This window comes from Anarrhichthys ocellatus, unplaced genomic scaffold (genome assembly GCF_004355925.1).
Source record: "Anarrhichthys ocellatus isolate YVR2014 unplaced genomic scaffold, GSC_Weel_1.0 scaffold24, whole genome shotgun sequence".
NCBI lineage: Eukaryota > Metazoa > Chordata > Actinopteri > Perciformes > Anarhichadidae > Anarrhichthys > Anarrhichthys ocellatus.
The window spans coordinates 6638352-6650169 of record NW_022280054.1 but is presented as its reverse complement, the minus strand read 5'-3'; the positions used below and the strand labels follow the sequence as shown (position 1 = coordinate 6650169).

The 11818-nt window shown below is 39.3% G+C and overlaps 1 protein-coding gene across 1 annotated transcript; it reads right to left on the bottom strand.

Annotated features, from left to right (window-relative positions):
* Nucleotides 1-4274: 4274 nt before the first annotated feature.
* Nucleotides 4275-11391, bottom strand: LOC116391093 (acetylcholinesterase-like). Its single transcript, XM_031861351.1, has 10 exons — nt 11304-11391; nt 10214-10522; nt 8457-8691; nt 7963-8095; nt 7713-7864; nt 7190-7376; nt 6438-6748; nt 5689-5898; nt 5437-5594; nt 4275-4930 (listed from the first exon to the last, which is right to left on the bottom strand). Exons 2-10 carry the CDS (start codon nt 10512-10514, stop codon nt 4836-4838), a joined length of 1782 nt encoding a protein of 593 aa, XP_031717211.1. The 5' UTR covers nt 10515-10522; nt 11304-11391; the 3' UTR covers nt 4275-4835.
* Between the last annotated feature and the right edge of the window lie 427 nt (nt 11392-11818).

Sequence of the window (11818 nt, the reverse complement as noted above, 5' to 3'; positions counted from 1 at the left end):
TAATAATAATCACTGATGGTATAAGCCACACCCATGTCCGGCATTACTCTTAACTATTTATTTATTTTTAAATGAACACAGACACGAGCTTAGCATGCACCCTGCTTGTTCAGACCATCCATAAGAGCTGTCACACTGAGCTGCATATGAATCCCACCAAATATGGTCTGGTTCAATTGTTATCCTAATAGCTGCTGAATAAAAACAATAAAGCTAGTGTCATGGTGAATAATTATGATCCGAGTCTTCTTTTAATCCAAAAGCCGAAATATAAAGGCGATAATGGCTGAACATCGTAATTCGTGTCTAGGTGGCTAAAAAATATGTTATTGCAATGTTAAAAACATGAATCTTGTGGCTCTGCTTGGTTACCATAAAGACAGAACTTAACCAGATCGACCACATCAGTTAAAGCTAGGGTAGCTGAAGTATTTCAGAAACATTTTTTTTTATATTTGTTGAAATTCTCTCGACAGCTATCAGTAAATCAAATTCTAAAATCAAATACTCTGATATCTTTGGCTGTCATAGGACTGTAATAAGTGTCCATTTCATTCAGGCCATCTGCCTGTTTAGCTGCTTGACTGCCTGCACGTGCTATGCCCGTGCACTCATGGGCATGTCACTGGGATCTTCCACAGGCTGCTAGCTTGACAGCTGAGTACTAACAATAGTCATGTTTATTGTTTATTCATTATGATTTGTTTATAATCATGATCATTTTGGGGTAATGGCTTTTGAGGGAGGCCTGATACTATTGCCGACTTGGATATTTTTTTTTTTTTTTGGAGCTAGTGCTGCAGCTACTTTCATTGGAAAAGAGATGGCGTCACAGGGCTGGTATTTTCAGTTTTATTATTTTTAAAACCTAGCTTACTCTTGCTGGATTCTCCAATGTTACTTACCCAAGCTTTAAAATATGTTCAACTGATTTAAATACTGCATGTGTGTATAGAGGACAACTGTATACTATTAGTAGTATATTGGTACCCCCACCCCCACACAAAGTATGCATACATATATTCATATCGCTAAGGCAGCTGTAAATATAGCACAATCCAGTCTGTGCTCTGACAATTTTAAAACATTTAAATTGTAAGACCCGCTTAAAGCTTTTTCCAACTCTATTACACTCTCTGGGTAAAAATGAAAAAAAACATGAACAAAGAGTAAAAATGAAATGGAAATGAATGATTAAAATGACCCTTAAGGGAGGAAGTTAGACAGAAAGAGGAAATAAATAAAAAAGACTTGCTGGAAGGTGAATTGTCGATGTGAGCTATAGGGACACGTCCACCTCGGCCTAGCTGCTCCATCCTGCACACCGCAGAAGTATACTTTACAAAACAAGCTTGATAGCACTATTATACTCCGTGAGGATGCAACCCAGCACAGCACTAAAATATGATTCTGTATTTTGAAATTATGAATGTCTATCCTTGAGGGTGAATGATTGTGGGAAGACATCATTGGTGTAATTGTAGGGCGAAGGGAAAAGTTGACATCAGGCAAATGAGAAGTTTGTGTTTGTATTTGCTTCTCCATTTCTTCAGTTATCCCCATGCCCCGTAGGAAACCATACCGTCTGCATACAAATTATTAAAAAAGAAAAATAATATTTCTCAGACCTTTTTCAATTTCCATGGAATGATGCTATTCTATTTCTCTGCTTCCACTCATCAGTAGCCTGATGAAAGACGGCTGCCTCTCCTTGTATCATTCAGTGTCACCAAATCCCCTCTCATTTTGAAAGTCCCTTTGAAGTTTTTTTTTAATCATATTTCTTCTCCTCTCTCTTACCACACTTTTGTGTTTATTTTCCCCCCTGCTGCTGTATCCTCTATCTCTTCCACCTCTCTTTTTGCTCTCCCACATCACCACAGCCTGTGCCCATCTCTTCCTGTACTTCCCTGTTTCTTTCTCTGTTTCTCTTTAGCTGTCTGGATTTGTCCTTCCCCTGATTGCCTGTCTCATTTGAATGATGTGTGTCTCTGTCTCAACTGACAGCCAAGGTCAGACTCATCTCGCTTTGCCATGGTGTCAAATAGCGTTTTCTGGTTAACTCGGGGGACGTCTGAAATGCTTCTTCTTATGGGATTAACCAGTTGAGCGCTGCTCTTTTCCTGGGCTGACAAAACCTTTGAAGGTGTTTCAGGTTTTTGTATATACATGGTATTAAACTGAATAGCTTGTGAAAAAGGGATGTTTCAATGTACCCTGTTGGAGCTGTAAGGGTTTGAGGGGAAAGAGTTCATGTGGTAGCCTAGTTACTGTATGTATTTGACAACGTGATCCAAGCTGCTAATATATATGTATATCTTAGATTTGACATGTCTATGAGATTTGCACTTTTTTTTTGTACATCTGTCATTAAAAAGGTAAATATTATATATATATGTAAATATATATCATTTGAAGAAAGCATTAAACTGCCATTGTTGCCATTACCACAACAAAGTTATGAGTTGATGTATTAAGGTACAGAACCAGCATAGTTTAACATATGAGAAACATCATAAAGTAGACATTATATAGGATGAAATAACCACGAACCCGGAGCTAAAGGAACAAAAACAAGAAGGACACCCCAAAAGGGACCATAATAGCATAGTGAATAGGTCATGAAGTATTAAAGAGTTTTTTTTAAAAAGATGATACAGATTTGACCAGGCATGGATCCATTTAATGGGCATGCAAAGCAGTTGCTCAGTGACTATCAATATTGGTGCGTATTTTAGGAAATTCCTAGAGGGCCTTTTCACATCTATGGTCACAATCAGGTTTCCAAAATTGAAAACGTACACAGGATTGGACAGGTCTTATATAGTATGGACATTTGATCAGTGCCTCTACTGTAATTGTTTAAAGTCACAAGTAATTTCCTTCTCTTATCAATGCTTATTTTGTTCTGCACAACTATTATGAAGTTCACAAAGAAACTGTAAATGAACAAAAGCATTAATGCTCTCCAGTACGAGCCGGCAGAGTGTGAAAACAGACAACAAAGAAACCGAGAGGAAACTAGTGAGAGACCTGTGTGGATTAAATATCTGAACCCATACTCTCGTAAAACCTTAATTTGTAAGTGTGTTGTTAAAATGTTTAAAGTCAATTTGAGGTTTAGCTGTTTTAAGGAGAGATAGAGCAAGACCTGCAACCTTGTAACGTTTGAAATATATATATATATATATTTGTATATTTGAAATTTGTATGTTTTAGTGCGTGGTTGGGAGAAAGATCTTAAGTATCAAGCGTGACCAATCGACCTCCTGTTTACACCGGCACCCACATGCCCAGTGTACATGAATAGGTATGTGATATTAGTTTTCAGGCTTTGATACACTTTGTTTATGGTTTAAATACATTATATGGATATTTGAAGAAGAATAAAATACATACAATCAAGAACCAAAGAAAGCTTCAGTGAATCGTTGGTGTGAACATTTTAATTTCATGTAAAACTTCAAATATAAAGGGTTACCTTTTTTAAGGATTGCAATTTTCTTGAGAACTCCCCACATAGTTCTGCCTCGTGAAACAAACGTTGGACTCTCACATCAAGCATTGTCATTCTTTCGACAATGTCTGCTCAGCCTCAGCTATCCCTGGGGGTTGGTAATGGTAATTTCACATGACACGCAGTGGGAGGTGATGCTCTCTTAACTAATGAAGCTGTCACTGTCATGCGCATTAATCACAGCTCACCCCTAATATCTGTCAAAGTGTCATGTCTGAGAACTAAACTGTGGCACTGACACGAGTCAAAACAACGCACCTCCTGTGAAGCAGCTGTTCGTCCTCCAAAAAAAGGTATTTGTGTATCATTTGGCGATGAAACTAAAGTTTTCTCAAGGGTAATGCCACAAACCTTGCTATCCCACAGCATCATTAAGAAAAAAAAAAAAAAAAAGTTACATTTTTGTGTTAATTTTTAGCTTTTCTTGATCCATGTGGTCATAACAAGTGAGGAGCATCACCTTGACTTAACATATTGAAGATACTCAGTGGGTGCTAAAAGAACTCTGGTACTGTACCTTCAAAGACTTCCTTGTAGTATTCTACTAAGATCCCTTTTGTCTTTCTTGTCTTTGTAGTTATTCTCTCTCTCGCTCTCTCTTAGTCTCTCTCACACTCCCTCAGAAATACCAAATTCGATACCAAAAAACGAATAAGCCTTTGTACAACGTAGAGGAGGTGAGAGTGGGTGAGTGTTTTGTGTGCATGTTTGCTGGAAGAAGCACGGGTGATGTAAAATCAGTCAAAATAGACCTCAATGTTGATCATCATTATATCCAAATCTTTAATAATCACTTCATGGACTTTACTGATAAATACAATAAACACATTATTAATAACTAGAACATCCTGATTGTCATTGTGATGAAGTAGTCTACAATACATTGAAGTGGTATTAGCCAATTAGGACAGATTTTACAAGCAAATAATGCATTTCCTGCTAAAAATGCATCAATGCAAATGAAACTTCAAAATGTGATTGATTGAAGTCAACTGCATGATTTTCACAAACATATTTTTCCAATACAAGTGCACTCAACATGTTTTAATCAGCCTACTCTGCAATCAGCACAATTTATATGAACACTTTTGAAAGAAAGACAAACAAGTAGAAACAAACTGGTAGCTGACTATTATGAGAAATACATTCTCATGTCATAACTTAAAGCACTATTTGGTTGTTGGGCATTATGCAGCACCAGTACCTGCAAAATAAATGCTACTACCTGAAACCTCATGGCAATACAATGTCTACAGAGCTGGTGAGCATGTTGCTATACCATGAGATGAGAATAGCTGCATCTCTTACTGAAAAAATATCAATAGGTTAAAGTTATAACCAATAGAATGAAGAGGAAGGTGTAGTTACAGTGGAGTATAATCCCATTTGCTTTTTCACAAGACAGCAGATCATCTGTGGAGAAAGAGGCAGAGAGAAGGACTTTCATCTTGTCATCTTTCACAATATGATTTGTACATGTAAGAAGATGTGTACGTATATGCACATTCAAATTTATGTTCCCGTCACTTTCAATAAAATTAATCTAAAAATGGTCATTTTGCATGATCTGTGTGTGTGTGTGTGTGTGTGTGCGCGAATAATGACCACAATAGAGAGGTGTATGAACATTATTCACACTGTGTGTAATCAGAGTTCAGTGAAGTGATGGCTGACTCTACTGTCCTCCCACTGAGAACTCCAGACTCGTGGTGAAGTGGACGGGAGAATAAACAAGGCAAAACGCCTGCCTGGCAGAGCCTGACACAATGCCTCCTACTACAGATGACTTTATAGAGCTTTGTGTGTATTGTTGTGTTGAGTTTTTGGGAGGGAGGGATGGATGAATGAATTAGATAGAGAAGCTAGATACATAGATGGATGGATGGATGGATAGATGGATAGATGGATAGCTGTCTAACCTGAGACTTTCTGTACTTTTGGGATAAATTTGTTCCAGAGGTGACACTCTTCAGCTCTCATCATCCTCCTTCGTTCTGGATGGTTGTAGTTCAGAGTGACATACTCTTGCCATTCAGGGGTGAACACAGGCCAGTTATCTCCATCAATGCTTGGATTCCTGACAAAAAGAACAGCCAATCAAGACAATTCAACAGTGCCCTGAGGGTCTTCAAACAGCTTGAGTGACTGATTGTCTTTCTGATTATACATACCCCGTCCGGGCAAAGGTGGCCCAGTGTTTCATAAACTTCTTTGTCATGTTCACTTCATTCTTCGTGTATCCCAGGGATGCATTCAGAGGCATTCCGAAGACAAATTCTATCTCATAGCCGTGCATAACGCCCATCCATTCTGGCCAAGGATTGACAGACGACCGGTGGTCAAATAAATAAAGGAAGGTCTGACCACCATGTTGAGAGTACCTGGTAAAAAATAAATAAACAAACATTGAACTATTTTTGCACTGCACTAGGTCTGGTTAATTAGAGAAAATACAACAAGAAATGAGGATTTACTGTTCATCCTATTTTTTTAGGACCCAAACCATTCAATTGGCTAGGGCAGTGTTCAAACAGACGAGACCTGCATTTTAAAAAATTCAGCCCCCTCATTCATTTGAATAAGAGGACACGGCTCAACGTTTGCTTTTTGGTATCTTGTTGCTTTTTGGTATCTAATACATCTTTAATTTCTTGGATTACTGAAACTGGATTTTTCTGGATTGTATTGTCCTGTCTAATCTGAGCCTAAAACAAGGTTTCAAGAATTCAGAAATGTAGAAGTGATGTGTTTAGTGAAATGCACTCTTGCCTACTCCTAAAGCCACACTAAAAGAGTGATGTGGAAAATAATTAAAACAATTATAGATAAAAAAAATAAAAATATCTGCAGTGTGCAGGGCAGATTCACTGAGAATATTGTGCAAGACATGGCTGAGGATACTATTGCAACTCAGAATTACCTCTGAGCAAACTCTAGCACAGGAGAAACAAACAGTTGGTCTCCAACCAGACTACCCAGTGAGTCACGATTTGTCGTCCTGTTATTCTCATCTGTCCAATCAGTGTACTGGAACACGGCCCCATCCCTAGTGAGATCACTTGCATGTTGCATTGTAATGGCCACTCCTCTCAGGAACTCATTTCTGGTGATAAGACTCTGGCCGGTGATGTTAAACCCAGGCATTCCATAAACTAAGAAGTAGGTCCCTTCATCCTTGTTTAAGCCAAACAGCACCTCTTTCTTTGGAAGGTTACCGGTACTAAGCAACACCTGCAGAGAAAAACAAAAAGGTGATTGGTGTTTGTAACATTTGTAAGTTTTTTTTGGCAAATAATACTGCAGTAATTGCCCAGTGAGCTTGGTTTTGATGTTTTGCTGATACCAGGGTACAGTCGGTTAGGTCAAAGTGTGTTAGATGTGTACTTGTAGCCATGTTACATAATATACAGTAATTAGGTCAACTGATTTTTTTTGTGTATTTCCATGTGTTAAATTTGAAAGTGTGACAGCTTCGACATATAGTTATTCAAATGCTGAATCTAAAAACCATGGCTTTCGGTGTTGACATTTGTTACACCAGCTAATTGAGGTAGGATTGTGAAAATATACTGAAACTTATTTATAAAACATGCAAAAACCTGTTTCATGGGTAATGGCCAAATTAACACACAGTGTCTCCACATACACACACACACACACACACACACCTACTTCGACTTTATCTTGTAGGAAGTCCCCATCAACAAAAGGGACAAAGGGAGCGGCTATGAGTGTAGGCTGTACGATAACATTATATTGCTTCAATGAAATTTCCAGGGGATCAGCCTCCTGCAGACAAGCTTTCATATCAGATGAAGGAGATTGGGGACAACCCAGTAGCATCGCCAGCTTCATAGACCTGGATATTGACGTAGAGAGGGAGCAAGGCAATCGGTGACAGAAGGAATGAGGAGGAATGTGAGGGAGACGGAGACAAATTGTTGACACATTTTGAGAAAGAGAACCAATATATTGAGAATCTTTTGACCAAGCACCATGTGTATATGTCCATGCTTGTGGTGAAATTTTAAAAAAATGGCTGTGAATGTACCCTATTCATTTGATGTTACTTTAACGTAAAAGGTTGCATGTTGCGGCTTCAAACAAATCAATCAAAACCGTGGCATAATAAATCTTATGAGTGATGGAAGGAGTGGAAAGATGTAAGAGGGTGACTGAAAATAGTACACCCTACCTGTGCCAGGTCTCACTCTGGCTGATTGTGGCCCAGGGTGCATTAGGAGTGCCACTCTGCAACACAGCCCTTTGAAAAAGACTATGGCTGCCTGGAGAGAGCAGGTGGAAGCCCACAGATGCTGACCCAGCGCTCTCCCCAAACAGAGTCACCTGGAAACAAAAGCCAACGGCTTTGTTTTATTGTTTGTTCAAACAGTATAAACAAATCTTATTATCAGATTTTAGGGTATAACGCAAATACATTTTACCTTTGTAGAATCCCCTCCAAAAGCAGCTATGTTTTTGGCAACCCAGTGGAGCGCCAAGCGCTGGTCCAGCAGGCCTGCATTGCTCTGGACGTTGTTGTCGTCAGGAATAGACAGGAAACCAAAAGCTCCGACTCTGTAATAAATGAGCATGAGAATGAGGAAAGATGGTGACAGCATTTAACTTAAGATAAATCCACCTACTCTTGTCGATTCCACAGCCAATGAGTAAAGAGAAGGGCATTGCACATAGTGGTAAGGACTTTTTATATACTGTACATACTCCTTTGCTTTGCTTATTGCACCAACACCAACTACCAGTTTTATTGACTTCTTGCAACTTCCGACGTAGGCAAAAATCCAAGTGTGTCAAGTGTAAAGGAGAGACCTAACTCACAGATATTCACCTCGTTAATGATTAGTAGGGAGTTTGCAGTTACATACAGTAACTATGTCCACTCATTATTATATTTTTTTCAGTTTACTTCAGTTCTCACCTGTAATTCATTGATACCACAACAACACCTTCAGATTTACTCAAGAAGCGACCATCATAAATGTCCAGAGAGGATGTTCCTTGACTGAACCCGCCTCCATAGATCCAGACAAGGACAGGAGCCAGTGGTGAGGGCTTAGGCTGGGTTTTGTTGAAACGAGGGGACCAGACGTTTAGGTACAGACAGTCTTCACTTAAAGGAGTGTTTGGGTTCCACATCTCTGAACCTTGGAACCCTTTAAAAAAATGACAATATTTATCAATGTCACTGGAGACTGATTGGGACCGTAGTCTAGCAATTGCCATACACTCCTATCTCTGTTCTTTCAGATGTTTAGAGATAAACATACTTCAGTCATACAGTCAGTTCAATTTCAACTTCATTATGACATTTCATTGCAAGCTGTATTTTAAGATGAAATATTAGCTGATGTTTCACTTAACTCATGTGGCAGTTTACGACGAATAGTTTCCGAACAATTACATAGGTGAATAAGTAAATAAATCCCTTGTTTGTTTTCCACTTAATGAGTACCGCTTTGTCCAAAGCAATAACAGCGGACCAACATCCATATCTATCTGTGTTGTCATATCTATATTTAGAGTACATTTGGGCAGTATTTCTGTACATATGCCTGGCACTGGTTGAAGCTGGCTATGAAACAACCCCTGACAGGTGGCTGTGTCTACGAATAGATATGTATGCACTACCCAGCTCCAAACCGTCTCTTGGGTAGGGGACTTAGTCTGTGTCAAACTGTGTGTGCTTATGTGCTTGTCTATTCATATTTTTGTTTGCTCAACTGCTATAGTGGCACCAAACAGTTGAGTGTGTGCGTGCGGGTGTGGCATGTTGTTATATAACTGCCGCTCCCCACTGAAACACCTACCTTAAGATGGTACATTGGTCTTTTAAGGTCATCTCCTAATCACACATGTACTTAGATGACCTTCTTTGGTGCCTTGTCACATGCTGCCTTCAAACGAAACTCATGAGCTCGTGGTTACGGCATGGGTGGTGGTGTACATAATATTCTTGCCGTTCAAGTTGTGAGAACACCACTGCTAGGCAGCAGCAACATGGACGGTGCTGTGGCTGTGTAGAAGTCTAGAGGCCACCGAGGCTCACAATTTAGCAAGTTAGCGAGCGGGTAATGTAATGCAGGAAAGACTTGTAAACGATTTGGCCGTTGGGAAGAGCAACATTCGCTAAGACATACAAAGCTTAAAATAGACGTTTGCTGCAGTGCACCAATTGAAAACATTTGCAAATTACACTCACCAAAGTACACGTGTACACACACAAAAAACCAAAGCAGGTACGCGGTGAAGGTGATGTGCGTTAGTGTGCTGAATCCTATCACACCTCATATGCCACATCCCAATGTACACGCACACTACATATTTTGTTATGAAATGAATGCTATCCAGCCGACAGTAAAATAGAAAAACAAAAGAAACCCAGAGAAGACCTTGCAACTTGTATTTGATGTATGTTTTTTTGGCACATAATAATGACTTGTATATTCAAAATGAAATTTGGTGTGCGCAAAAAAATAAAATGTCCTCTTTTGGGACATCAGGGGCTCTGAATAGTCCTGGTGAGTCATCAAGTATTGGCTGTCATTTCAGGCAGGTGTTTTTTCATTATCTAGACCTTGTTGGCAGGGCTAACCCACTTGAATAACAGTACATGTACACAACACAATATACTGTATATGTAGGCATTGTGCCCATCCGTGTAAACGTGTATCGTACCTTGAAAGGTTGTATCTGGCAGTTGGTAGCAGGAATTTGGGAATTGGGTGGCATCCCTCACTCCTTCCCAACTCTCTACTGGCTCTGGAGCGCTGAATCGCAGTTTCCCCAAAGGTGGTTTCCCATAAGGAATTCCTAAAAATGCTCCAACATTGCCACCTAGCACTGAAAGCAACTTCCCTTGAACTTTCCCATGCCTGGTGTCGATTACAAGGTCATCTTGAGTGGCAAGTGATACAGTCAGGAAATAAGGTAACAGAAGAAGAAGGGTGACATGTGTACAGGGAGAAACTTTCGCCATGGAAAATCCTGGGGAGAAAAAAAGACAGCACACACAAACACTTTATTATTTAATTTTTGTTTATCAAAAATGTTGCCTATTAGATTACACTAAATAATTAATACAATAACTGACATGTTTTTTTACTTTATTACAGATAAGATCTACTTTTATATACTCCAAAGCTACGTCAATACTGTACTTATCATGTAATCATAACATGTAGGCTATTAGAGTGAATTATTACACTAAATAATGAATATAACAACTGGTGTTACCAGAATACCAGACATGGCCTAAACTCTACTTTACCACGGATGAGTTATACTTTCATACACTCCTTATGAAGCTATGTCAATACAGTACGGTGGGTGCTGACACCTTAAATTCCCAATTTAGCCACAGTAACTTGGGTAAATAATTTGAGTGCTTTCACTGCCACTGGCATGAACGCGTTTATTTTCAACCCGTGTCAGTGGAGAGTGGGATGCTGTCAAAAAAGTGCGGATCAAGCGCGACGGAACGGCGGCTGCGGTGGTCATTCCCGCAGCATGTGCGTCACTTTAGAAGCGTCCCATTATAATCTTTAAAATATCTGGAAGCAAATATGCCGCGAGTGATCAGAAAGATGCAAAGCGCAGTTGACTCGTGGAGGCGGCGACGGAGCACATTGTGAGTTTAGCGAGGAAAAGCCGCGTTCAGCTGCATTTAAAAAGAGAATTTGGGAGAGACACTCTCACTCCGACTCAAACATTTCCTGACAGTGAATGTACCAGGACCAATTCATAGAAAGCCTTAGTGACGTCTTACCTTGTCAGACAGCTTGGCTGGAGTGAATGAAGACACCGTATTGATGGGACGAAGAAGGCGTGGACACAAGCCCTCTGTACAGTATCTGGGCTGGCCATGTGTGACACCCACTACTACTACAGTTATAATAATAGCAACAACAACAACAATAAAGTGATACAAATATAAAAACATATTTTTTACGAAAGTAAAACTTAGTTTACTCTTCCATCCAAAATAGTAATAATTATAATACTAATAATAATTGTGTCTTCTGGCCTGCACTGTGTTCATATATTCAACACTTGTTGGAAAACACTATGGTCACCTGTCACATGTCTGTCCAGTGGTGCACTACAAAGATCCGTTAGTTAAGTACCAGTGCAACACTAAAAACTCTTCATTACAAATACATGTTCTGTATTTATTATGTAAATGTATTATCAGCAAAATGAAAACTTTCAAAAGTAAAGGCAGAAAAATGGCCCCTGAGACTGAAGTATCATTTTACATAACTTGATCAGATTGTAAATGCT

Excerpts from the sequence above, each read along its gene's own strand:
- LOC116391093 (XM_031861351.1), bottom strand. The coding sequence starts at position 10,514 with ATGGCGAAAGTTTCTCCCTGTACACATGTCACCCTTCTTCTTCTGTTA. Across the intron at positions 5,595-5,688 it reads GCCACCTTTGCCCGGACGGG|GAATCCAAGCATTGATGGAG; the intron begins GTATGTATAATC and ends TCTTTTTGTCAG. Across the intron at positions 4,931-5,436 it reads AAAAGTACAGAAAGTCTCAG|ATGATCTGCTGTCTTGTGAA; the intron begins GTTAGACAGCTA and ends CTTTCTCCACAG.